Below are 27,497 nucleotides of genomic sequence, written 5' to 3'. Positions count from 1 at the left end.
AAAAGGTCAAGTAATTTCCGAAGCCAAAATGGGCTAGAGATGGGTGTTGGAGGAAGGGATTACCATATGGAGACACCAAGGTGACAAATGAACAAGTGAAAAGCTCAGAGAGAAGGACCAAGAAAGCAAGCTACCCAGAAATATAAAAAACAAAAAGCAGAAGTGAGAGAAGTTCACGGACTCCTGCAACGTGAGAATTAGGGAGTATCGCTTGAAATCTGAAAGAGACAAGTTAAAGACAAATAAAAGTCCTATCTCTCCCTGAGGAGAGTCAACTTACAAAACACTTTGCTCTAAGATGGAAGACACAGTACCGATGAAAATTTATTTTTAGAATCCTGGATGGCAGAGCCACTCTGCCACTTGAAGGGAAGCTTGGAAGTTTGAGGGATGTCTCCAACCTCTGAGGATAAAATCAGGGGCATGGCCAGGCCCTCCTCAGTGTTTCAGACACAGACATGGAGTGCAGGAGTCCACGGGGCTAATCCTATGTGGCAACAAGGCTGATCTTTCCAGAAGGCAAGTAACTCTTTGCTGGGGAGCAAAACCCACTCCTTTCATTCTTTGTGCATCTCTTTCGGGAACTCACAGCACTTGCAGGACACTGCACCCCACTATATCACAGACGATGCCTCGCTGCGGCCTGAAAGAATGCCAGTCCCTGAACTGTGATTGACAGCTTCTGATAGTTTCTCTTCCTCAGCCAACTTCTCCCTAAAGCGTGCACTGTTTAGATACTAGATAGTGTACCTTTACAGCAGCACTCGAAGGGTCTGGGGAACATAACGTCAGTTAGGAATCATGTCTTCCCTTTCAGCTAACCTAAGCCCATGTAACTGAGTCTAAAAATACTCGCAGCACCAACCATGAGCCTCCATCCTCATCCAGGTGAGTGCAGAGCTGTGGGGTGGGGTGGGGTGGGGAGACAGTGAGATCTAGGGGGGCTAGGACACTTGCCCAGGCAACAGTGAAGGGTGAGAGCCTGTAATTCTACAGCGGCTGGAGGAGAGTTCTGGGTGCTTCTGGCCAGCCTTGCCGGCTGCATCATGCTGGTCCCATAGCTGGTGTTTGGGCTCACTAAGCTAGAGACCCTCCTGTGTGTGGTAATAAAAGGCTGTTTCATGCTTGGTTCTTAGAAGCTGTGCTGAATTCCCGAAGGGTCTCCTCATGCTAGAACAGAGCTTCCTGGCCTGGCTGCTTACACAGGAACAGCACATTCTCTGGGCTCAGCAGACCAGCAGTGAGATCGACTCTTACCACCAGCCCCTGGAATGGCTGCAATTTCAGGAGGAGGAGAGTAACGGAGCACCTTGACATGATGGGACTCCCTGGTCATCTGTTTCCTGGAAGCCCTGACTTTTGAAATCTCGAAGACTTTTTAAGAGTCTCCTGGGATGAGGGGGGCAGGAAGGAGCAGGTTCCGGGAAGGCAGCTACATGGTGTGGCCAGCCACTCCCCACCCCCAGACCCTCTGGCTACCTGCAAGGCTGGGCGCAGCCATGGTCAGAAGAGGAAACCTTCCAGGCCACCCGACCAGTGGCAGGTCCCTTTCCTTCCCCCGCTGTCTCCCTTCTGGAGGGCTCTGCCCTGAGCTGACCATTTGGCATGTGGTTGGAGGCTGTCTGCCTGAGGAGGCACCTGGCTCTCACAGAGCACCATATGGCCCTGGGTTACAGAACAGGGACTCCGAGGCTGGGCGAGGGGTACTGAGCAGTGAAGCCTCACCCAGGAGGGGGAGCACTGGGGCCTCCAAGCAACCAGACTCAGAATCCAGTCAGGTGTGAATTTCCAAAGTAGAAACCAAGGAGGGTGTTGGCAAAAGCGTCCCAGACCCTACTTCCTGTCTGGGGAAGCCTGTGGGCCTGTTTCTTGAGAAAACTGGGAAGGAGGGCTGGGTTTGGGGGGACCTAGGGGAGCATGGACAAAGTGCAGTACCGGATTCCTGTATCTTAGTCCCGGTGGTGGTGGGAGGGCTCTCCGTGGTGGTGGTGGTGGTGGCGGCAGTGGTTGTAGTAGTCGTGGCGACGGTGGTGGTGGCGATGGTGGTAGGTGCGATAGTTGGGATGATGGGGACTGTTGTGGCTTCAGTGGTGGCAGCAATGGCAGTAGCATCAGTGCTGCTCACAGCGCCCGTCGCACCCACAGTAGTTGGGGGCAGTGTGGGAGCAGCTGAGAGGAAAATGTAAAACAGCCAGTCTCGGTGGTTTGGCTGTCCCCAGCCTGGACTCACGGCCCCCGCGCACAAGGCAGGCAGCCCCATGTGGAGAGGTAGCTCAGTGATCAGATGCCTCCCCAAGCATAGTGGACAGGGTCAGATGGATCACAGTGAGAGAAAACACAACCATGTACGAGGAAGAGAATGAAGCCCTGTGTGTGTTTCATTTTCTTCTCATGGTCTGTGTGGCTCCAAGCACCCAGCATGCACCCAGCCATGGGCGAGGATGAGGATGGGAATGGGACGCACACCGAATCGCTCCTACCCCAGGGATGGCGTGGAACCTCAGGCCAAGCAGCACCCAGACACAGGCCCAAGCAGCACCCCTTCAGTCCAGCCCTGGAGCCCTGGTCTCAGAGGTGGGCAGGCTGCTGGGCCCTGCCCTGCAGGGGCACAGGCCAGCCTGCCAGCCCCTAGGAGCTGTTTAGCACCCCAATCATTCATTCCAAACAAAATTACCCTTGGTCACATCTGCTTGAGGTCAACGAGCCACCCAAACAAGGCTACGAAGGGAGAACAATCTCCACTCTGCCAGGTAGGCCTTGCGAGTCAAACCACTCTATGCGCTGACTTCTCCTGCCTCCATTCTCACCCTCTCCCTGGTCTCCTTTCTCTTCTTATCCACCCCTCTCCCTCCTCACCCCCCCATTTTCCTTTCCTACATACACCCGTCTCCCTTCTCTGCCCAGTGACAGCCCTTCCTGCAATTACTCCACATCCACCCTGACTTCTAGTAACTACCTCTCTCCCTAGGACATGTGGGGTGCAGGTCCCCTAAGTTTTTTCTGTTTGCACTAGAATATGGAGAAAGGGCATGAATGGAATCACAGTGTGGTCTGTGCGTGGCTGCACCATCTTTCCCAAGCACAGTTGACAAAGAAATCCCATTAAAAGAAGCCACGGTGGGCTTCTATTCTGCAGACACCCTCACTCGGGGCAGAGTGGTTCAGCTCAGCACTAACTCTCTCACGTCTCCCATCTCACATTCAAAGCTACCCTTTGACATTGGTTAGACTTGGGGATCTGTGACTATATATGTGACAACTTTGCCACAGGCCCTCCTTCCTTCTATAGAGGAGTCATGGAAGATAATAAAGGGCCACTCTAGCCTTACTCTCCAGTTCCAGTATTTGCTGAAGTCAAGGCTGTGACAAGAAGGATGGGGACAAATCAGAGAGAGAGAGAGCCACCCACCTCTCCTTGCACTCCATTTCCTATGATCTGACCACAGCCCACTTTCTAGCGTTGATGCTAATGGGGCAGGAGGCAGGGGCCTAAGACATAAGTAGGCAACTTTAGCTTCAAGGAATAGGGACATTCTACCCTGCCTCAAATCTCTAGATTTTAGGAAAATAATATCCCCAATCCTCCACAAGGGGGCCAGAACAGGGAGGGATACGGGAGAGAGAATTGCCAGAATGCTTTTCTCAGGGAGAATTAGGAGATTCTAATTTTGAAGCCTTCCTGACCGGAAGCCTTCCTGACCAACAAAAGGCCTTTCATTCCCCTGGGCCTCCACATTACAAGTCCCCCATAGAGAAGGAGAGACTGTTCCTAGGATCCCAGCGGATTCCCTATTCGTAAGATCAGAGGTGTTACTGGGTCCTGAGGGTGCTGACCACAGAAGTCACGCTAGGCAGCTGACTATGCCCCATACATTCCAGAGATTCTTGGGCAAGTTCAAAGCCAAGGACATTCTATATTTCTCAACCTCCAGCCAACCCACAGACATGAGGAGGGTGTGGGGGAGCTGGGGCAGGATGGGGACAACTCTCCCTCCCCGATTCTTTAATCAGGGATGTATGTGGCCCAAGGTGGCCACGCCTGGGATGTAAGCTCAGGGTTAGAGATGCTCAGCATGAGAATTCATCTGTCCCTCCCACTGAGATGCACGTGTGCACACGCACACACACACACAAAGACCGAGAGACCCACAAGGCAAAAGTCTGCTCTTTCCCAGGCCTGGTCCCTGGATCCTGCAGCCATGGACACACACAGGCTGGTCCTGCTGCTCTGTGAGGCTGGAAGGAACCTCGAGAGGGCATTTTGTCTGTCTAGGCAGAACTGTTCTGATTTAGTTCCTTATCAATAGTGTATTTTCTAATAACTTCTGGCAAATGAAACATTCACAGGACCCGCTCTTCCATGCCTACCTAAAGAGTGCCATCAGGGACACTCTCTTTTAACTGAAATCGTCCCACAGGGTGCAGTGCAGGGACCTGGGCTCCTTGTTCCACGTGTTCAGCTGGCTGCTATATTTCCCAGGCCCTCTGAATCAAAACCAAGCTTCCCCAAAGTGAGGCACACCCTCACATGGACCTATGCATATACTCACACCCCATAAAACCTCATGCCCCAGCACAGGGCCCCAGCCTTGAGTTCACACATGCTTCCCACGGCCTTCGAACGAGCAGCCCCAGAAACAGATGTTGAGGGAGGCTAGGGTACAACGTGCTTCTAACTTGGCTCTGGTGGTCAGAGACATGAATGAGAAATAGCTTTGAGAAAGCTTCCACCTGGTCTTGTCCCCTCCCTCTGATGGTCACTTCTGCCAGGTATAATATGGAGGAAGTTTCCTCTTTGACCATGGTGATCTAACTGTATTTCCCTCTGGACTAGTGGGAACAAGAGGGGAATGAGAGGAAAGGCGTTGTCTCCCAGGGACCCTCCCCTGGTGGGGCCTACCGTTGGCACTACTGTGGAGGACACAGTCACAGCTGGCCGAGTCACAGCTGGCAAGCCATCATTCTCTCTGGCCTACTCCATTAGCTGTGACTATCGCCCCAAGGCTGGGTAGGGCCACCCGAGAAAACAGGACAGAGGTAAGAAGAAAAGGCTCTGAGAGAAGGGCCAGAAGGGCCAGGCTGAGCGAGGTGTCACAGGTACCAAGGAGAAGATGAGTTTTACCATGGGGAAGGCTTTGTCCACTGCTCAGGTAAAAATAGATTCAGATTATTTCAATCCACTGGGCAGGGTGGGGTAGAGGATGGAAAGGGAATAAGGCTCCGAAATGGGACTATAAGCAGACTGGACCACAGATGAGGCAGACACATTGCTGGGCTAAGACGTCATCTCTAGCCACAACAGGAGCAGCTAGGGAACAACTCTGGTTGGGACTCGGTGGAGGCTGCCAGCCTGGCAATGGAGAGAAGGAGCAGCAACCCTCCACTGCCTAAGGAGCATCCAGGGTGGGTAGACTTGGAAGCACAAGGCCCTACCTGAAGGCAGAAGCAGCCTAATACACACTGAAGATACCCCAGCCATGTCCAAAGGCTCCACCAGGCCTCCAGGGACCACCAAATAGAAGATGGAGAAAACTGAGGAGAGAGATGACATTCTTCCCCCACCCGTAGCATGAGATGGCTCCTATTCATCTTTCTGTCTCCAGAAACTTCCAGGGCGCTGGGCCCACCGAACATTTGCTGAACTGAGCTGAGCTGGCAGGTCATCACAAAGAATACCACTGAGTCAAAGATGAAGACAGCAGCTCCCAGACATTCCGAGGTGGAAGATTCAGTCCAAAAGTGTCCACATGGCATGTGGACTATTCTGGCCAAACCCAGGTTGTCAGGACAGATGGGCAGCAGTCCTAGGAGATGGCAGATTCAGTGGGTGGGGCGGGTTATCTTCACCGGGTGACACATAAACAGATCAGTTTGGGGAGCAACCTGTCCAGGTTTGCAGAGGATGAGGGGGGAGGGAGCATACGTGGGACACCAGGCCCCTGTCAAAGAGTTGGCGCATGAGCTGCATGGCTTGGCACCTGCAGGCTGTGCAGAAGGTCCTTACGCACTTAAAGCCGAAAATAGCTGATGTCATCAGCACATCTCCTTCACAAAACTGTGTCACATGTCTCTGTCACCATGTCACATGGAAGCTGGCACCCAGGAAACATGTTTGATTGTTGGACACAGACCCTGAGATCTTCTGCGTAACATGGTAAATTTGGGTCTTTTCTAAATGGTAAGTAGGAAGTGGGGTTTTGGAATCGCGCCTCTAACCCCTTCTCAATTGTCACTCATAAGAAGGGCAGCACAGACAGGCATAGATGCCCACTGAGCAAGGCAGACCCACCCACCTTGGATGCCAGGGTGCCAGAAAGGGGAGGTGGGCCAGAAGTTGATTTACCAGTGAGCCTCTAGCTGGTTCCCCTGGTGACCTCCCTGCTTTTCACCTTGCTCTCTGCCAAGTCTTGGGCTACCCTGAGTACATGCCAGAATAGTCACGGAATAGACTCTTATGAAACGTTAACCAGGGAGTCAGAGAAACCCTTAGTATGGGACAAGGTAAGGTCCCCAGGCCCAAGGCAACCTCTGGCCTTGAATCCTAGCAGAGCCGTTCAGACCCTGCAGGGAGGCCCTGGAGCCCTGCCAACCTGGGTTTTCAAGGGGGTGGAGAGGACTAGGGGAGGGAAGGTCGACGGCAGCTCACCACCCACATGGCTGACCAGCAAATAATGTACGAACTGAAGGAAGCAGGGTGTGCAAAAGAAAGAGAACCAACCTAAAATGGCAGCAGGGAGATACATCAGTGAAGGTGGGAGGAAAACAAATTGGGCAAGGGGGCAGTGATTTCATAAAGCCCACCCTTAAATCCCTTGCCTGGTTCTGGTGTCCTCCTCACAGCCTAGGGCTGAAGGAGGCTCTGGTGAGCCCTTGCCCCACAGCCTTTGCCCTGTCAGGATGAGTCCTGTTCCCATGTCCCTCCTGATGAGACTCAGGTTAGACAGCTTTCAAGAGCAGGAGAGGGTCCCTTGGAGTCTCCTGCCCGGTTTCTCCAGCTTGAGGATAGGCTTCCATGATAAAGAGCTCTTTGATGTTCCTCAAACTCACTACTGGAGGACTAGAGAGGAGGAACTTGGCTAGTAGGTCATCTCCTATGCCAGGATCTGCCTGCCCTCATTTCTGCTGTAGGTCTACCCCCTACCCCAGGCCCCGAGAGTGGAGACTGCTCTTAACACTGAAGACTTTGAGCTGGGGTTGCTGAGGGGTGAGGGGCCCACTGAGACTCCAGGTCCTAGAGCCCCCATCTAAAGACATGCTTTCTGGGTCTCACAGACCAGAGCCCACGGCACTTGGCAGAGCAGGTGCCGGGCCCCCCATGCAGCATGCAAGGCTAGCATGCACAGTGTGCTCCACTGCGGGTCACCCTTTCAGGGGGTGGCAGCCTAACCAGGAGATGGAGCCAGCTGCCCACTCCCCCACTCCTCGTGCCACATTCCTTCTGGGGGCACAGATGGCAGCCCAAAGGCTGTGGACAGTATGTTTCTACCACCCTGAGGTGTCAATCCTAGGCAAGGGCCCAGGGGCTCAGGGGAATCCCCCAGCTTTAGAGAAAACTGCAGCTCCAGAGGGGTCTGGAGCCTGTGTGTGTGTGGGGACCACTTCTAAGTCATTCTCCTTCTCAGTTGGTTGTCAGAGGACAAATAATAAGTGAAGCAGGGAGAATGTGTTTGCTCTCCTCTGCTCCATCCTCCACACACAGCCTCCCTGGTAGCCTGGCCTCCCAGTGGCTGAAAGGGTGAGCCCAGAGCATGCTTTCACCCCTTGCCAGTCCCTCCTGCTTCACCCCGGCTGGCTGGCCTCCACCTGCATGTCCCATGCCATGCCCATTACCTCCATTGCTGGTACGGTACCTGCGGTTGGAGTAGCTTCAGAACACAGCACCCAAGATGGCCAGAGAGAGGGAAAAGGATGAGAGAGAAGAGAAAACAGAGGCACAGGTGAAACCAAAGGACAAGCAAGCAGGGAAGGTTCTGGCTTAAACCTGACCCAGAGGGTGTGGCCAGGTGCAGGCCCCTGCCCTGGGACGAAAACTGGTGTTTGGGGTCATGTTAAACTCCACTGAAGTTGGCATATTCCAGCAGAAACCTCTGCCCCTGGTTCTTAGAGACCCTTCTAACACACTCTGCTCTACCTCTGTTCAAGGACTAGTCATCTAAGAGGTGACAGAGAGACAGTCCACCCAGAGTGCTGTCCCAGCTCTTTCCCCAAACGGTGTGTCCTGCCCTGGCTGAGTGGGAATGACCTCCATGAAGCAGACTGGGTGACCTTCCATGATGCCAGAAATTGAGGGCATAAGGCCCTTGAGGCAGGAGGACACCAACCCCAGTGAAAAGGATGGTTCTTGCATCTTCAGGGGGAAGACACTAAGTGGTACTGGAGTAGATATGGGAGGAGGAATGTATTCAGTGGGACCGTCTTAGCCTTGGAAGGTCAAGGAACTCTGATAAAATGAAGCCCTGAATCCCCCTGTCCTGGCATTCTGTTGCCCTAGTTCTTTCCCACCAGCTGTGCTTTATGAAATAAGAAACCAGCTATAGACTGAGAGCCCTAAAAGAAATTCCTGAATTTGCTGCAAATCACTAAGTTGAGAAGAACACCACTCTTTGTTCTCTTGTCCCCTGGGAATGCAGAAGATTCTCTGTGGTGGTCACTGGGGCTGGACAATGGGACTTTGTGTATCGGATTTTCTGTATTGGGGAGGAGACGGGGAAGGAGTAGAGGCTTTCTCTGTATATTCCCTTACAGAATTTAGTAATCAAGAGAATGCATCACCCCTGCCTGGCTGGGGCTGTGGCAATAGGCATGCATCAGCCACTTACCCAATGTCCTCCAGCCCTAATAAAGTCCCCAAGTGCCCAAGGGGTTGGAAGCATACATTGGGAGGGGAGCTTACTGAGTGACTTGTTCCCAGGTTTACAAGACCAGAGAGGGATGCAGAAAGGACTGTCAGCCTGTCACCAAGTCCTGCCCATCTCCCCCCACCCCCCAGTGATGGCATGCTGGGTGGCAAGGGGGGTGGATAGGGCTGGGGAGGGATGCAGGGTTGATTACGAACTGAATCGGGAGCCAGGGATCAGGCAGCAGAGGCAGCTGGGCTGGCAGCCCTAGTGAAGGAAGCCCTGACGCTCTCCTGGGTTGGGGGGATGGGAAGCAGTAGCTCTCAGGAGGCCCATCCGGGCCAGGGTCAAGCCTCAGGACCTGAGCTTCAGGAGAAAGCATTAGACACGATAACCTGCCAGCCTCAAGGGTCCCTCCTCAGTCATCTCCTCTTTGAAGTCTTCCCTTGCAGAATGCACCTCACTCCTCTGCACGGCCACTGCACGGCCCCATCTAGACAGAACATTTCTCACCCTGAATTGCAATGAGATATTTTTGCAAATGTCTCCCCTTCTACACTGTGTGTGAACTTCTTGCTACCATTGTATCCCTTGATTATTGCACAGTGCCTGGCACCTCACATTGTAGGTGCCCAAGAAATGGCTGTTAAGTAGATCAACAAACCTTTGGAGAGGCAGAGGGCCCCACCCCCTGCCTTTTTACAGGAGATCTGCCCACGTGGGGCTTCCATAGTCTCACTCACATCCCTGAGAGGTTCCTGGAACGCACGCTGGGGACTGAAGACCGCCGTGTGCGAGTGAGCTTAGAGCCCCCTCTGGTGGAGTTCTCAGGCAGGCGAAGCTAATGTGAGGGCCTCTATGCTGCTAGAAGACGCCAGGATCCAGGGGATGGACTCATCTGTTCGTAGTGAAGCTGGATGGGCAAATGGCAATTTCCCACTCCCCGCTCCTCTCCACAGCTTGACAGCTCACTCAATTCAGGCTGCAAGGAGGGTCTATGTTCCTGCTCTACTCATGATCCTGGCAAGCAGCGTCAGTCATGGCAGGCCCCATGTTCCCTTGGGAAGAGAAGGGTTGTCCCCAGAGCTCCATGGGGCACTCTTTGGGGTTAATTAGCACATTTGCTTCCAAACTGCTTTCCCTCATCTCCTCATCCCAACTACGGATTCATGTTCTTTTCCTTAGATCTCTGCAGGAAGGAAGGGTTGTAACTGTAACTGAGCAAGTCAAGACAGTGTGGGGACCCAGGTCTGATGCCAACAGTCGAAGATCTGAGTGTCCAGATCCCAGGCCAGCACCTACAAGATGGGTTCTCAACTATTGAGGGCTTGCAGCCTCCTTTTCTCTCCATCGGAGGCCAAGAGGCCAGAAAGGCAGGCACAGGTCTCGGTGTGTGTCCCTGAGCATCTCAATTAGCTGGACCTTCCCCAGAGGCTGCGGCGAGGCACCTACCTTCATTCGGTGGTGCCGGTGACTCTTCTGTGACCGCTTCCCCGTTGCCCACCTGCGTCCTGGCACTGAGAGTGAAGCGATAACGTGACACAGGGTCTGCTCGTGGCACCGTGAATTTCGTCTGATTGGGAGCGAAGTTTTCTACTATCTGCTTTCCCACTTTGGTTCCATTAACTGGGGAGAGATGGTAAGTAGAGTTGAACTTTAGAAGCATTTACCGCAACAGGGCATAGAATCTGAAACTGGAAAGAGAAAGCTTTTCCTGACTGTGCTGGAAAGGGAAACGGTGGACCCTGCCTGGTGATCTTAAAGACTTGGGGGAGGGGAGACTGGGGTTCAAAGGCAGGGCCGTTTGATTACACAGCAGGGTTAATACTGTTTCACTGATCTCATTATCTCTAGCTCACTGTAAAGTTATGTGGCTTATTCAGAAAGATTTTATAATCCCCAAGCCTTTTCAACAAGGATAAAACTCTAGAGTTCCTTTCTTCGTTTCAAACAGAATTAGGGAAAAATCACTAGAGCTTTTGATTGTTAATGTCTCCTTTTTAAAAGAGCTATTCAATACACCCCAAAGGGGAAGAGGCCAAGTTCAGAGATTTATTCGAAAGAGCATACACGCTGCAGATTGACAGTTGGCTATTCAAATGTTAACACCACCACACCTGGTCCTTTGAATTTCTCAAGGAAACTTTAGAAAACTAAATTTTCAAATATAATGACACTCTTGTCCCAGCACGGTGAAGCTGAGCTCCTGAGGTGATGTCTTCCTGATCCGGCTCCTGATTGAGCCACTGCCTTATCATACATGAGACCTTAAGGTGTCTTCTGAGTGTCATGTGGGCTCCTGTACACATTCTGTCTACCCCATCGGATGGAAGCTCCACCAGGTAAAGAACTCTGTCTCCTAGACTTGCAGGTCTTGGAGACTTAAGATCCCTGGGGGGTAGCGTGTCTCTCTTATTAGACCAGAAGTTCCCTTTGTCTCACCACCAGACTAGAAGCTCACTGCAGGCAAAGCTGTGTAAGGAAATTGGGTCTCACCTGCCCCCTCCCCAACTCCATGGGGAACGTCCCCCCTTGGCCCCTCCACCCCTCATGTAGCACTACTCTCTGCATTCATGGACTCTCTTTTCCTCAGGAAAAGCATTAGAATGGGGTTTCTGATTCCAAGATTATGCAAAGAAAGAGAAAGGCAGAACGTACAGGCTACATATTTGAGAGTGTATCCAATCAGGATTCCGTTGGGGTGTTCTGGGTGATCCCATTCCAGGTTGATTGTCTGGAGGTTGGGCTGCCGGACTCTGAAACGCCTGGGGGCACTGGGTACTTGGGGAAGGAGGAGAGAGCAGGGGGGATGAGAGGAGGGGGTGAGGAGGATGAGGAAAACACAAAAAACAAAGCACAAGTATGAAGGCACCACCTTCAGGCAACCACCATGCTGGAGGGCTGCTAACTCAGAACCATTGCCCCAACCAGGATGCAATTTCCCCCATGTTTGAGGGCAATCATGGGTCGGACTCTGTTGTGTAAATAGAGAAGAAGTAGATCAAGTTTTCCTTTAGCAATTCCCCTAGATTCATTACATGTTAGGCTCTGAGCCTCCAGACACCTCCATGTTGGGCAGAGCCAATCCCTGGCAGGGAACCAGTGACGGCTTTCATACAGAGGCTGCAGTTCCCAGTCCTCAGACAAGGATTCTCACCACTGGGTCGAAACAGCAGGCCCAAGCTTCTGCCCTGAGAATGTCGGTTTCCGGGGTGAGGAGAAAGAAACCCAAGTTGGAGTGCTTGGAAAGGATGGGAGGTGCGGGAGTGATCGGAGAGGTGGACCATGAAAACCAAAACAAGAAGGAAGAAAAGGCAGGAATAAAGAAAACAAGAGGGAAGAAGAAAGGAGAGTAGAAAAGAGGAAGAGAAGAAGAGAAATGGGGGGAAACAACAGTTAAGCAGGGAGAGAGGAGAAAACAGAAGAGGGCAAAGGAAATGTAAAGCAGATGAAAGGATTGGCATGAACAAAGAGACGGACCCAGAGCTCCTAGTCCTTCAGGGCACTTGCCTGCACCCCAGGACCAGATCTGACCATAAACCTGCAGAAGGCAGGGTCTATATCTAGGCACCCTTCTGCGGAGCTATCTCAGTGAAAGCTTCTCGGTCATAGTGGTGAAAGAGTTCTTAAAGATGGTCTTAAAACCAGTTGCTGTCCAGTCAACTCCAACTTATGATGACCCCATGTGCATCAGAGTAGAACTGTACCCCACAGGGTTTCCAGTGGCTGATTCTTCAGAAGTAGATTATCAGGCCTTCTTCTCAAGGCACCTCTGGGTGGACTCAAACCTCCAACCTTTTGGTTAGCAGCCGAGTATGTTAACTGTTTGTACCACCCGGGGATTCTGGTGGTCTTAGATGCTGATAAACAAACCAGACGCCTTCTGGTGGTCAGGATGAACGTGGTGCCTTCAGCCTCAGGAGGTGGTGGGGCAACCAACGGTTGCACAGGATTTCTCTTGAGATACAGCCTCCTGTCAGGGCATGTCACCTTGGTGATGGATTGATCAGTGGGAAGGGCAGAAGCTGCTCACCCTGCAGGTCACCGGCTCCTTGAGATCACACAAAGGTCTGCTTGTGCTGCCATGCAAAGCCATGGTGGAGCTGCTCCAGGCCCACTGGTATGTGCCTACCCTCATCCTGCCCCACCCTGGACAGCCGCAGGGAGGACCTACCTCCTTCCGGGGTGGTGAACTCCTTAGTCTCACTGCGAGGCCCATCGCCTCTCCCATTGACCACAACCATCTCCAGCTTGTAGTTACTGTAGGGAAAGAGGCGGGCCACCACACCACGGGTGCGGTCACCAAGGAAGCTGGCTTGCTGTCTCTTCTGAGACACCCACAGGTTCTTCAGTAAGCTGCTCTCTCTCCAATAGTAGGCCTTCAGGACAGAGGCAGGCTGGTGAGGGGTTGGTCAGGCAGAGCTGTGTTAGTTGTTAGTGGTGGTGGTAGTGACGGGTCTTCCCTTTGCTTGCTACAGGCTCCAAGTCCCAAATGACCTCATCAGTCCCCCATAGGACTGGGGAAGCAGCCTCAGGGTCCCCATTCATTAGCCACTGGTGAATATGAATTTATGTCAAACAAGAAGCAGGGTTTTTGGTTCCAATCATTTTCTGAGCCATGTCACCTCTCTGGGGAATGGGCAAGTTGGCCAAACTTACATCTTAGCTGCTCCATGATGGGACTTAATTTCCAAGCTGGGTAACAGGCTGCTCAGGGAGTCAGTCAGTGACAGACCACACATGTGAGCCAAGGGTCCAGGCATGGAAAGCTCTGCTCTCTGCTCAAAGACCACATCACCTTGAGTTGGATTAGTATGGTTTAGATTGGCAACAGACAGGAGTTGAAAAGTAGCAGGTTACCCCCAGAAGTCTGAATATAAGAAAGGGTTGATTTAGTCCCTTGAAGTCAATGGCTTCCTTTGATATTGTCTGAAGATCTTTAGGGATGAGATCGACACACGTCCAATGACAGTGATATGTCCCAGTCAGTGGGATGCTAGGCTGACTGATGGTATGGAGCTTGGATGGGGTAGGATAGCCAATGGAAGGTGGGCATGTCACAGGGCACAGTAGAGAGTTTGCAACATGAGGTCTGATTAGCAATGGGTAAGAAGCCACAGGTCAGGATGACCACAGCAGTGTCACCCAAGCCACCAATGGCAAGGAAAGGAGTAAGTCCAGACTTAAGAGGGGGACCAAATGGAAGCTTTAGCCAGAAGAATCTCCAGGCAAATAGGCTAGGTCCAGCTTAACAGGTTAACACCCAGCTGCAGGGAAAGAGCTCACTCAGGTGTATACACCATCTTGTCTTCCTTCCCCTACTTATCAAACTCATGTCCCAAGAAGAAATTAACACCCTCTATTCAGCCCCCGTTGTCCATCAGCCAACTCTTGATGACCTCTGAGGTCACAGTACCTGGGTCAACCCATGGTTACAGCCTCCCTCATCTGATTTTTAAATGGAGCCACTCATTTCATTAAGCGGGGAGAGCCTGTAACCCCGGGCTTTCTCTCCCTTCTTCCCACCCCAGGCCACCCTTTCAAAGAGGAGGGTCGCTGCACAGAAACTGCTCCCAGGCAGGGAGGACCAGAAGTCGAGGGCCTAGATAACCCACAGCTGGGTAATCCAGAGTTGGCTGGGACAACCGGAAGCTGTTGACATCCTTTTAGTGGCTTTGCCTGTTAGTTGGGACTTTAGAAAACCAGACCTGGGTCAGGCAAGCAGCCCAACCAGGGCCATTAGGAGAGGCGAGGGTATAGCTCAGCAGGTCAGCAACACTGCTCCCAAAGACACCTGTGTGCCCACTCACACATGTATTATAATGTGCTGTGCAATGACAACTCCAACCCACCACCCTTCACATGACTGTCTGCTGAGCTAAGAGAATCAGTGTATTTGTTGCAGGAGTCAGCTGGGTACATTTTTGGAAAGCTAACCTCAGACATCATCTTCTTGAAGCAACTCTGGATTCCTTAAATATCCCTAGCACCCCTTCCAAATATTTTATGCCCTGCATCTGCTGTCCCTGCCCTGGTTAGTGAGCTGGGTGATTAGGCGGCTCGGGAACTGGCTTCCTCACTCGGTACTCTCTGAGCTGGCCCTGGACCGTGTCGGAGTAGACGCGGTTCCACTGAAGGCTGATGGCCGTGCTGTTCAGGACGCGGATTTTAACGTCGGTGGGTGCAGCCCTGGGATCTGCAATGTGTGGACAGAGACCTGGTTATGCAGGCAGGGCTGGCCCTGGACTTTAGGGTCCCCGCTGGCCTGTCCCTCACCCACTCTGTACACTGGGCACTATCTGAGGGCAAGGGTTATGTTGCCACCATCAGACTGTGCTTGGAGGAGTGTGGGGAGACTTAGGGCAAAAGGGGGCAGTCTAAGTGGGAGGACTCTGCCTGCATGTTTAGAGGGAAAGTACTTGCTGCCCTCATCTGCTGGACAGTCTCTACTTGCCCCTCCATTCCATTCCTCACCCTGCTCCAGGTCCCGGGAGGCTGCCCTGTCTGAACGGTATTAGCTGGGGTCCCTTGTTCTCAGGCTTCTGGATGGGTTTGGCCAATAAGAGGTGCCAAAAGGAGATCCCAGGATGGGAGGAAAGTGAGGTTGGGTATATGTTCTCCTGGATCTGTCTTGGCTGGGCTGCAGGTTGACAGCATTGCATGTTTCTACCCAAGGCCATGCTCCTGTGGGTGGCCCTCTTGCTGGTTCTGGGGTCTCATTTGTTCCCTGCTCCTTCAAAGCTCAGGGTGGTGGCTTCCTACTGTTGCTAGCCCTCAAGGTGTTTCCCCAAGCCTTGCTGTTTTCCCTCTGACCCTGTCCATACATTACAAATAGTCCCTTTTGAGAGTGCCACCCATTTCCTGCCAGGACTCTGCTTAACTCCCCTCATCACGTTACCCAGTCTGAAGAAGCCCTCGTCTGGCTCTGGCAGTGATTCTGATCCTGTGACTACCTGGAAAGGGAGGTCCATTCCCTCCCCCAGGACTGATTACTGCCCTCCACTTGGCTGCTAAAGCAGCTCTGCCTTGTCCCCTCTAAGCCATCAGAGCACAGCTGCAGGGGTGGCTGGGTGCCATGGGAACTGTGGAACAGCCCACGAAGTCCACGGCCAGATGCTGCTCTTCCCACACTTACCATCCAGTGATCCCCACAGGCCTCCTGTCCGGAAGCGTCTGCCAATGTGGAGGTGAAAAGTGCGATGGGCAGAAGGGCCTGCCGACCCCTCGTGTTCATCTCCCGAGGGTTCGATCAATACATCGCTTCCAGGAAATTGGGGTCACAGGGCCCAAGCCCCACTTCTACTGTCTCATTGTTGTGAACACCACTGTCCCTACCCATGAGCCCAGCGTTGCCCCTTCTGACTCTGCTTTTCCCCAAGACTCACCTCCTCCCTTCCTTCTGGTTGCCCCATTTCACCTACATGATCTCAGGCCAGACCCAATAGGACATGGATCACCCTGAGCCAGGAGGGGGTTTCACTGCCCCCTTGTTTTGCTCAGCAACCTCTTGGACTGATGTGATGGGGCAGACAGGCTACCACTGTCTGGGAAGCCAGGCACATACCTCCACATGCACGTTCAGAATCTCGTTGATTTGCCCAGTGCCAGCTTCCAAGGAACTTTGCATTTTACACACAGTTCCAAGGGCTTGGAGCAGCACTGGGAAAGCCGCCAGGTGGCTGCTCCAGTGTGGTCCTCTGTAGACCCTCCACATCCCTTCAGGCTTCCTCTGGGGCCTGGCCTGTGGCCCTGCTTCTTGTGCAGGTGTCTAATTCTGGCTCTTTGGGACAGATAGTTCTATAGTCTTTGGGGGCTAACATGGCTTGGCAGTGGGGTAGCCCGCCTGGGGATCAGTAGGCCTGGGCTCTGCTTTCAAGCCTGACATGTACTATCGTGTAACGCTGGGCAAGGATTCCCTTTCAGGCTCTCAGTTTTGACGTCTATAAGATGAGGGTACAGGACTAGGTGATTTCTAACGACCTTTCCAGGAGTGACACTGAGTAATCCTAACTAGTGTTGAGATGATAATATTTCTGCTCCTGACATTGTCAGATGCCTGTCTGCTCTAGGTCACTGTACGGGATGTCTCTTTCCTGGGAACTGGTTGTCCTCCCAGGCTGTTTGTGGAAATCCTAAGACCTAAGCCCAAGGTTCCTGGCCTGTGAGTGGCCTTGTGTGGCCCAGCCGTGAGGGTCACGGGCAGGAGGGTGGAGGATACTCACAATCTTCTCCGGAATAACCGATGACGGTGTCTGGCTCTGGGCCTTTCCCAAAGTCATTTTCAGCCTGGACTCGGATCTCATAGGGCACGTAGACAGGGGTCTGCCCCACCACATAGCGGGAGCCCCACACTGTGACGTTGTTCCAGGTGTCACGAGTCTCTCTCCGCCGCCACTTGACTATGTAGCGCAGGTTGGGGCCAAAGGCGGAGGTGGCATTCATGGGCTGAGCAGGGAGACAGACAGAGGGACGGAGAAGGGATGGGCAGAGGATCCCAGACCCACCCACAGCATGCCCTCTTTTTCTGTGCCAGGTACCATTCCCAGATCCAGCCAACCCTGGCTAGCTTCCTTGCAGGACTGGGGGGAGCAGGATATCCCCATCCTGCTGAGACCCCTAAAAGCCCAGAGTCCAATGAATTCAGCAGCACTTTTGGCAAGCAGGACCCATTCTTGGTTTTCTCTGTATGCAGCCTCTCTGTGACAAAGGTTTCAACCAAGACCCAGACACTTTGACACCCAGTGTCACCCACATTTGCAGGTGTATAGGAAGGGAAAGTTTTATTTTCAGCAAGACTCTTCCCTAAGACAGGTAGCAAAATAAAAGAGAAGATGGACGATAATATAACATTCTCCGAAGTCAGAAAGGGATGGGTCTGAGTTTCACCACAGCGTGTCTTCCGCTGATAAACTTGAATATCAACAACTAATCTCAGTTCTGCTCAATCCATGTGTCTGTCCTGTCTTTTCCAACAGGTCATAAATCTCTAAGTAAGAGTGAGGTAATTCTGTTCTTTATTCCCTGAGGGCCCCCTTCAGGAATCAGTCCCCTAGAAGCCTACAATGCAGAGCTGTAGACCAAAAACTGACCTTGTAGAGGTCATGAAGATAATGTCCAGGCATCTTGGGCTGGGCTCAGCCCAGCTGCTGTTACTCTGCTCTGGCAACAGCTGCTGTGAGACCAGGACCTGTGTCTTATAGACCATGGCAGCGCTTTGAAATGTTTATATTTCAGTGGCTGAACTGCCTCTCTCAGACTTGAAGTGGGTTTAAAAAGTCACTTTGACACCACTGTTATGGGTTTAAAAAAAAAAAAAACCCAAAGATGTTCAAGTCCTAACCCCCAGAATTTGTGGTAACCTTGTTTGGAAATAGGGTCTTTGCAGCTATTATTAGTTAAGCTAACATGAAGTCACACTGGAATAGGGTGTGCTCTAGTTCAGAATGACCTGTGTCCATAGAAAGGAGGAGATGAGAGACGCAGAGTGAGAAGACTGCCCTGTGAAGACGGAGGCAGACACTGGCCAAGCGACGCTGGAAAAGGCAAAGAAGATCTTCCTCTAATGGCTTCAGAGGCAGCGTGGACCTGCCAGCTCCCTAATTCAGATGCTGAGCCTCCTGAACCGTGAGAGAACGAATTTCTGTTGTTTTAAGCCCCCATTTGTGGGACTCATGGCAGCACTAGGGAATGAACACAACTACATATCCGAATTTTGCTTTGGAAGATGGAGCCAGTAAGCTAAGATGAAGATGGGATTTTACAATCCTGGCCTAGAAGGAGTCTTTCGAGTTTTCTAGCTCATTCCCTGACTAAAAGAAGGCCTACACCGAGAACGTCTCAGGTGCTGGTTTCTCCTTCACTCTCAACAATCTCCAAAGAAAGGGCCCCTGCATGTTGCTTAGCCTAAATCCTTACTAAAGTCTAACTTAAGTCCCTCCGTCTGCGATAGAAGTCCGCCTATTTTGCTGGTATTCTCTGTGACTGTCATCAGATTGCCAGTCTATGTTCCTTGGTCACCCTTGTTCTGTTTCCTCTCTGGCTCTTAGACTTTTCTCCTAATTGATTTCTGGATGCTCAACTCAGAGAAGAACTAGGTTTCTTGAAAAAAGGTGGCCATCAAAACCAACCAGGCAGCCTGAACCACACTATGGTCTCAAGGCCTCAGGGGAATAACGGGAAAGGGCCCCCAGGTGCACGCTGCCAGGTGAGCAGGGGCCATCAAGGGGCAGGACTGGGAGGGACTCTTACCGTCCACGTGATCTCCATGTTGTTCTTCCTGGTCCCCTCTCCCTTCACATCCGCGGGATTGGACTCAGGGGCTGGAACCCAATAATGGACAAAACAGTTCACGTTGAATTTGTGCCTTACCAGGGCACGGTAAGCAACCCATCTCCTCTCCACCGACTGATCCCTTCGATGCTGTCTTTTCTCACCATCTATATACTACTCTACCCCATATTAAGGAGCCCTGGTGGCACAGTGGTTAAGGCTGGCGGCTTGAGCTCACCCAGCGGCTCTGCAGGAGGAAGATCTGGCCATCCACTCCCGTAAAGATTACAGTCTAGAAAACCGTGTGGGACAGTTCTGCTCTGTCACACGGGGTTGTATGAGTTGCAATCGACTCGACAGAACCTAACAACAATCCCATATGTAAATGAACTTGTTCTGTCTTTTTCTCATGTGCATGGTGGGCCTTCCTATCTAAGATTAAACCCCCCAGAGCAGGGCTAATTTCTTTTGAATTTTAATCCCTTACCAGATAGCATTTATTACAAGGCTTTCACGCTGTGGGTGGTCAATACAGCCCGCTCGGGTTGGATTAGCCCCTTCCTGGATTAGCCACTAAATATGTGTAATACCAGTCTGGTTTATCCTGGCACCGAACATTGGGAGTGTCTCAACTCTCTATGAGCTGGTGTGAGTTGAAAATTTCAAACATTACCCAAACATGTTAGGAAAGGGAATTGGATATAATACCAGGTTAGATATTTCTGTTGCAAATCTTTGCCATTGTTTTCCCCTTTAAAGCAGATAATCAAGAGTTATTCATAATATTAATAAAAAAACAATGGCAGTGAAAATTGACTGGGTGCTGACTATGTGCCAAGCATTATGCTAGTACTTGATAGGCATTTTCAAATGTAATCCTCACAGCAGCCCCATGATGGGTGCCATCTGTTTCGCAGATAAGGAAAACAAGACTTGGAGAAGGTAGATAAGTTGCCCAAAATCACATAGCTGGGAGCTGGGGAACTCAATGTGAACTCAGGGTGCCTGGTTCCAGAGCCTTCTCTGTTAGCCTCAAGTACTCACCTGCTCCACTGGTTCGGTAGCGTTCGGAGGGGAGACTGGGGTGGCTGCTTCCGACCTCGTTGATTGCGATGACCCGGAACTGATAGTTGACGTATGGGGACAGCTGGAGGACAGCTGAGTTGACACTTCCTGGAAACTTGGAATGGTCATGCCAGACCCCTGGTTGGAACTGGTCCTCTTCAAATTGGACGACATAGTCTGAGCGGGCAAGGAAGACAGAGCTGTTCTAGGAGCTTAGTTAGCTATGTTCTTCCTCCTCAACTTCCATTAGTCTTTTTTTTTTTTGCCATTTAATTGTTTTTGTTGTGCTTTAAGTGGAAGTTTACAAATCAAGTCAGTCTCTCATACAAAAATTTATATCCACCTTACTATATATTCCTGGAAACCCTGGTGGCGTAGTGGTTAAGTACTATGGCTGCTAACCAAAGGGTCGGCAATTCGAATCTGCCAGGCCCTCCTTAGAAGCTCTATGGGGCAGCTCTACCCTGTCCTGTAGGGTCGCTATGAGTCAGAATCGACTTGACGGCACTGGGTTATATACTCCTAGTTGATCTCCCCCTAACGAGATAGAACACTCCTTCTCTCCATCCTGTATTCCCCCGTGTCCATTCAGCCTCTGTCCCCCTCTGCCTTCTCATCTCCACTCCAGACAGGAGCTGCCCACATAGTCTCATGTGTCTACTTGATCCAAGAAGCTCACTCTTCACCAGTATCTTTTTCTATGTTATAGTCCAGTCCAATCCCTGTCTGAAGAGCTGGCTTTGGGAATGGTTCCTGTCTTGGGCTAACAGAAGGTCTGGGGACCATGACCTCTGGGGTCCTTCTAGTCTCAGTCAGACCATTAGGTCTGGTCTTTTTATGAGAATTTGAAGTCTGTATCCCACTGCTCTCCTGCTCCATCAGGGATTCTCTGTTGTGTTCCCTGTCAGGGCAGTCATCAATTGTAGCCAGGCACCATCTAGTTCTTCTGGTCTCAGGCTGATGGAGTCTCTGATTTATATGGCCCTTTCTGTCTCTTGGGCTCATTATTACCTTGTGTCTTGGTGTTCTTCATTCTCTTTTGCTCCAGGTGGGTTGAGACTAATTGATGCACCTTAGATGGCCACTTGTTAGCATTTGAGACCCCAGATGCCACTCACCAAAGTGGGATGCAGAATATTTTCTTAGTATATTTTATTATGCCAATTGACCTGGTTGTCCCCTGAAACCATGGTCCCCAGACCCCTGCCCTTGCTACTCTGGCCTTCAAAGCATTCAGTTTATTCAAGGAAACTTCTTTGCTTTTGGTTTAGTCCAGTTATGCTGACCTCTCCTGTATTGTGTGTTGTCTTTCCCTTCACCTAAAATAGATCTTGTCTACTATCTAATTAGTGAGTACCCCTCTCCTTCCCTCCCTCCCACCCTTGTAACCATGAAAGAATATCTTCTTTTGTGTTTAAACTTTTTCTTGAATTCTTATAATAGTGGTCTCATGCAATATTTTTCCTTTTGCAACTGACTAATTTCACTCAGTATAATGTCTTCCAGATTCCTTCATATTGGGAAATGTTTCACAGATTCATCATTGTTCTTTATTGATGCGTAGTATTCCATTGTGTCCATTAGTCTTACTAACCTTTTGGGGAGATGGAGGCACAGGGAGACTTCTTCCCAAGACACGGGAAGGGAAACAGGTCTACATACATTCTGCAAATAGCCCAGAGCACACATCAAGTGAGGCAGAAGTGGGAAGCCAGGGGAAGGCCTCATGCTTGGGGGCTGCTAACATGCCCCTTTTTCTGGCTTTGAAGTGCAGGGCCCCTGAGCTGACCTGTGATGGGGCTGTTGTTATCGTCTCCCGGGATCCAGGTCAACCTCACACTCCTCTCAGCCAGGTCAGTAAGCTCCAGGTCCCGGGGTCGGTCTGGCCGTCCTGGCAGCAGAGGGAGAACACAGCACACAGGACTCCTAAGTTAGAGCACTCCCAGCCCGGGACGCCATCCCATGCAGGCAGGTCCCTGACAGGCTTAGGGTCAGCACAGGGACCACCCATTCCCTCAGGGGGCCAAGGAAGAACAAATGCCAACACCCTCCCAAAAGAATATCAAAGAATGTGGAGGAAGGCAATAAAAAGGATCATGCGGAGCACAGGATGAATTAAGACCAACCCATCTGTTACCGTGGATACTCTTGGAGGGCCAACATTTGGTAACAGTTGCCCTTTTCATTAGACCCATGATGACAACATTCAAAAAGCTGTCATGTATGAAATCTTCTCTCATTTTCCCATGATGGGTACCTTCTACCCTGCGTGCTGAGGCTCTGAGGGGTGGGAGCCCAGGAGGGTGTTCGGACTGCTGAGCAGGGCAGGCAGGTTAGGGAGATGAGGGGTAGGTGACAAAGAAAGAGGAGCAAGGCCAGGGAGGAAACGGAGACTTAGTCTAGAAGTCCAGTGATGGTCAGCAGGACCAAGGAGCCCCAGCTGGCTTCCAAATAGGGGTGGCGGCAGCATCTTTTTGGGCTCCAGTCTCACTGGGATTTCTTTAGCAGGTGTACTGTAAGTGCCATCCTGGCCTGGGGATAAAGCCATTCAGCCACTGACTGGAGGGGGGAAGCAAGAACTTTTCCCATCCTGGCTCCCTGAGCTAGTGATTTCCATATTCCGGCTGGTTACTGGAAGGACCTGGAAGGTAAGTCCCAGGAGCCTACCTCTATGTCTGTGTGCGTGTGTAAGTGTAGATGTGGGGAGGCTGCAAAAAGATGGGCCCACTGAGGATGAAAGTAAGCGGGCTTTCCTGACTGTACCTTCAACACTTCTGAGGCCAAGCTGAGGGAAGAAAACAGGGCCACCCCAGGGCGTGGTGAGCTTGGGCAAAGGTAAGGAATGCAGGTGGAAGAGCAATCAAGGACTTCTGAGCTCAACTGAAGACCATTCAATATTCCCTGCAAAGGAGCAGGACGCAGAGTAGGGTTGTGACATGGGGTGACAGAGGGGTGGACCTGGGACACTTGAAGGTCAAGTTTGGCAGGGGGAGGAAGTGTCACCATGAAACTATACATGGCACATGCTTTCCTGCAGTGCCTTCCTCCTCTTAGGCTCCACCCTTTCAGATGCCTAGAGAGGGCCTGGGCTCATGATTAGTACCAATTACCTTTGGGTAGGACAGCCAAACGGTTAGTTGGAGTGGCCTGATCAGCTGCAAAGGTAAGATAGGTTATGCAGGTTAGCAGGTTATCCAGGGTTAACGAGGTTATCCAGGTTACGAGGACGGGAATAGGCAGCAAGGATTGAACAGCTGCCCCTGGTGGAGGTGTTCCAGGCAAGGCTTCACCCTCCCTTCCATGGACAGACTTCCACCCCTACCAGAGCCCTTGGGTTTTTGCTACAACTGGTAGTGGAATCTCCATTTTCTCCCTGTCCCAACATTACTTTTGTCCCCGGGCTCACTGCTTCCAGCAACTGTGCCTCCCCACTGAGGAAGGGACAAGAGCAACCAGGCTGAGGGCATCAATACCAATGGCAGCAGGGTGCCCAGCGAGAGGACAGAAGGGGAGGAGATAACAGGGGAGTTGCCTTGGAAGGAAGGCTACCCTTCCCCTTAGCTTGGGACAATTTAGCGTTTACCACCAGGCCTGGACACCAGGGCAGGAAGAGACGGGGCTCAGCCCACAAAGTAGGCAGCATACCATGAAAGTCCACCAGACCAGGGCAGGTGTGGGGAGTAAGGCCAGGAGAGGTTGTTGAAGGACAAACACAAAACTCAATCTTGCTTTAATTAGGAACTGTTTTAACTGACTTAGTGGTACTGAGTTAGCTGTAAAAAACCCCCTTGCCATTGAGTCGAATCCAACTCATAGTGACCTATAGGACAGAGTAGAACTGCCCCACAGAGTTTTCAAGGAGCACCTGCTGGATTTGAACTTCCAACCTTTTGGTTAGCAGCTGTAGTTCTTAACCACTACACCACCAGGGTTTCCAGTTAGCTGTTAAGGAGGTAGAAATGATCACAGTGAGAACCCCAGCTCCACCTTCTCTATCATTCAGGCACCGTGCAGAGGAGGATCTGGGGGCATTCATTATTCAGCTCAGGAGGCAAGTTGTCCTAGACAGCTTGTTCTGAAAGTGGCAGCCCCTGGATCCTTAGATCAAACGGCAAGCGATCACCGTGCCTCATCAGTCTGCTGACCACAGGCATGGCCCTTGGAAACATCCAGGCCCACTGCTTCCCTGGCACTGGGAAGGGACAGGGGAGGTGGTCAGTGCCAGCAGGAGCAGCAGCTGTTACCTAGCACGGTGAGGTGGGCCTTGGCCAGGTCTTGGTCCAGCTCGGTGCTGGCAATGCACGTGTAGCTGCCCTGGTCTCGCTCTGCCACACCAAAGATTGTCAGGGAGTCGTCTTCCTTCTTCATTCTGCAAAAGCACCGGGGTGGGGGGTTGGAAGAGGCAAGTAGGGAGAGAGTGAAAGGCTGCGGGGGTGCTGGACACTGCAGTTGCTTTCTCCCTATAGGGGGATTGCCAGTCAGGAAGAAGAGGGAAGCCAGAGCCCCCCAGGGGATGTGAGGCTCCGCCCAGTGCTAGGGTCTTCACTGTCACCTTGAGTACTTGTAGTGTTTAATGAAGGGAGGAAGAAAGTGGGCAGAGCTAAAGCGGCCCGGAACTGGGTCCACTGTCCTCAAACTCCATGCTGTGTATCTCTGTGCCTTTCTTGTGCCACGTACCCTCTGCACCACTGTCCCACTCCCTCAAAAGGCAGAGTGGTATACTCCCCTTCCTATGTTTCTAGCTCTGTCTTCAGCCCAGACTTGTGTCTCTTCTGTGCCCAGGCCCAGGCCAGGCATGCCTGGTGCTTGTGAACTGTCCTCACAGAGGGGCAGAAGGCACCAAGGAGCAGGAAGGAACTGCCAAGCTGTCAGCAGCAATTGAGGGCCAGCATGCCTGCACCTGAGCCCAGGGCACAGCCCCTGCAAACAATGAGAATGATCGCTGCAAGCAGCTGGTGCCTCTATCCAACCTCAGAGCCCTGCACAACCTGCCCCAAAGGAGGACAGGATAGAGCAGAGAACAGAGCCTGTGAAGGAGGCTCAGACCAGAGTTCTCAACTCTGACTGCACATTAGAAACACCTGGGGGAGCTTTTAAACACTATCAGAGCCTGGGCTTTACCCCCACGCCAATTAAATCAGAATGGGGGCGGGGACATGAGTATATTTAAAAGCTTCCCAGGTGATTTCAGGGCGCAACCCGGGTTGAGAAGCACCAGGACCTACAACAATTTTGAGAAGCCAGGATACAGGGAGAGATGACTCCAGCTCCCTCTGCCCCTCTACTGGAGAAGAGGAGAACTGCAGGCAGGGTTGCAAGGATGGAAAGCCAGGGCCCAGCCGTGGTGAAAAAGGCAGGGGAAGAAAGGAGAAAGGGAGGGCATCAAAGGGAAAGTGAAGGAAAGGGAAAGACGTGGAGAAAGAAAGGAGTGGGAAAAAGAGGATAAGAGGGGGAGGAAAGTGGTGAAGGAGGGAAAAGCAGGGAGCTGATGGGAGGAGGGATGTGGTAGAGGTGGGAAAGAAGGGTATCTCCGCTGAGGGGGAGGAGAAGTCCTCCAGCCCATCATGGTCTCAGCTGTTGCTCAGTAACACGTGACACAGGTTCCCTACCCCTGGGTTCTACAGTGTGTCACCAAGAGTGAGGAAAAAGAAAATCACCAAGCCAGCACAGGGAGGGAGCAGGGGAAGAAGGAACCTGTTTCCCACGTAGAGCGGCTCATCGTCCTTCAGCCAGGAGACTGTGAGTTTCAGGGAGGGGTCGTGCTTCACTCGACATGGCAGCTGCACCGTGGTGCCCCTCTTGACCACCTGGTCCTCAGGCATCTGGTAGATCCTGGTGGGATCTGAGGGGAAGCCCAGGGACCCTTCGTTGACTGGTTGTCTGCCCACTGCCCTCACCTGGGCCCACAGCGTGACATGCATAACCTGGAGGCCTGGGGCCAACCACGGCAGGTAGTGGAAATTGTGTTCAGTCGTACGAATGGAGGGGAGGCCTGGTGTGGTAACCCCAAATATAAACAAACCAGAAACCCTCTCTGCCTGGCTCAAGAATAAGGCCTGCAATTTCTTAGGTGGCAATGAGGAGCTGGTGTGGGTAGCAGGCTTCCCTTCTAATTCCATCTGGGCCAGACTGGTTATAACATGGCTGAAAGTTCCCAGCCCAGGGTCAGCTAGAAGCCTCCGGTAGGCACGCAGGTGCATAGGGAGAACCCCACCTGGAATGAGACATCAGGTGTGGTGCAGTTTCAGGTGACTATCACACGTGCATAACTGTGAGGAGATGGCATCCTTGCCCCGCCCTACACTCCTATGAACCTGGCCCCTTACCTTTGACCTCCAGGTGGACTTGGTTTTCAGCTTTGCCCAGGATGTTGGTGGCGACACAGGTGTAGATGCCTTTGTCCTCTTTGCGGATCATCTTAATTTCCAGACTGCCATTCTCGTAGACGTGGTAGTTGCCACCATCCAGGTTGCTTCCCTGCCCATTCTTAAACCTCACAACAGAGCAGCAGGACACAGCGCATAGTGAGAAAGGACCAGCCCGGCGAGTGTGGCAGCCACCGATGGAGACAGCCCGTGCTTGGAGTCTGGGGCCCTGAGCTCTCCTGCCAGGGCTGCCTCCAACCTCTGGGTGGCCTTGGCAGCCACTGTCCCTTTCTGAGCCTCAGTTTTCTCTTCTGTACAATGAGGGGTTCAGCCAGATGATCTGCCAAGTTCCCTCCAGCTTAAACCCTAGAGAATTCCCCGTACAAAACCAAACCAGCTGCTGTTGAGTCAATTCTGACTCATGGCAACCCCATGTGTTGCAGAGTAGAACTACGCTCCCCAAGGTTTTCATGACTGAGACCTTTTGGAAGCAGATCGCTAGGTCTTTCTTCCAAGGCACCTCTGGGTGGGTTTGAACAGCCAACCTTTCAATTAGTAGTTGAGTGCTTAACCATTTGCACCACCCAGTTCCCAGGTCTTGCCAAATACCTATTATGGGTCAGTATAGGGATAAGAAGGGTGAGACAAATGCCTCCTCTGAGTGCCTGGTCTCCTGGAACTTACCATCGGAGTGTGGGGATGGGGGACCCAAAGAACGGGCAGTCCAGCCGTGTCCGGTTGTAAAGGATCACCCTCATGAGCTGGTTCCGGGGCGACAGCATCCGAGGGGGCACATCTAAAATTCCCAGAGAACCAATCTTGGGTACGGAGTCTAACTCTTCCATTCTTCCTCTCAGGCTCCTCTGCACATGCCTTCGCCATTCAGCAGCTTTCCAGGTACCAAGAGACCTTCCCCACCAACCTTTCTCCTTTAAGAAGCCTCCGCAAGCTTATCCATCTG

The 27,497-nt window shown here is 52.0% G+C and overlaps 1 protein-coding gene across 10 annotated transcripts in view; it reads right to left on the bottom strand.

The window, feature by feature from the left end:
• Window positions 1-27,497, bottom strand: part of NFASC (neurofascin) — a 255,690-nt gene that overhangs the window by 24,064 nt on the left and 204,129 nt on the right. For 4 of the 10 annotated variants that reach the window (XM_049857958.1, XM_049857960.1, XM_049857962.1 and 1 more), the window contains 13 exons: window positions 27,221-27,332; window positions 26,498-26,664; window positions 25,866-26,013; window positions 24,416-24,540; window positions 23,282-23,326; window positions 21,961-22,062; window positions 20,151-20,348; window positions 19,086-19,156; window positions 17,060-17,282; window positions 11,496-11,618; window positions 10,290-10,463; window positions 7,851-7,865; window positions 1,936-2,169 (listed from right to left, as the gene is read on the bottom strand). In XM_049857958.1, coding sequence (XP_049713915.1) covers window positions 1,936-2,169; window positions 7,851-7,865; window positions 10,290-10,463; window positions 11,496-11,618; window positions 17,060-17,282; window positions 19,086-19,156; window positions 20,151-20,348; window positions 21,961-22,062; window positions 23,282-23,326; window positions 24,416-24,540; window positions 25,866-26,013; window positions 26,498-26,664; window positions 27,221-27,332 — 1,737 coding nt within the window. Of the gene's footprint in view, window positions 1-1,935; window positions 2,170-7,850; window positions 7,866-10,289; window positions 10,464-11,495; window positions 11,619-13,011; window positions 13,217-14,917; window positions 15,034-17,059; window positions 17,283-19,085; window positions 19,157-20,150; window positions 20,349-21,960; window positions 22,063-23,281; window positions 23,327-24,386; window positions 24,541-25,865; window positions 26,014-26,497; window positions 26,665-27,220; window positions 27,333-27,497 lie in introns of those variants that run through there. The other 6 variants (XM_049857968.1, XM_049857963.1, XM_049857961.1 and 3 more) reach the window with 6 other exon arrangements.

Source organism: Elephas maximus, chromosome 18 (assembly GCF_024166365.1).
Source record: "Elephas maximus indicus isolate mEleMax1 chromosome 18, mEleMax1 primary haplotype, whole genome shotgun sequence".
Taxonomy (NCBI): domain Eukaryota; kingdom Metazoa; phylum Chordata; class Mammalia; order Proboscidea; family Elephantidae; genus Elephas; species Elephas maximus.
The sequence above is the reverse complement of the archived record's forward strand: the minus strand, read 5'-3'. Positions and strand labels throughout refer to the sequence as shown.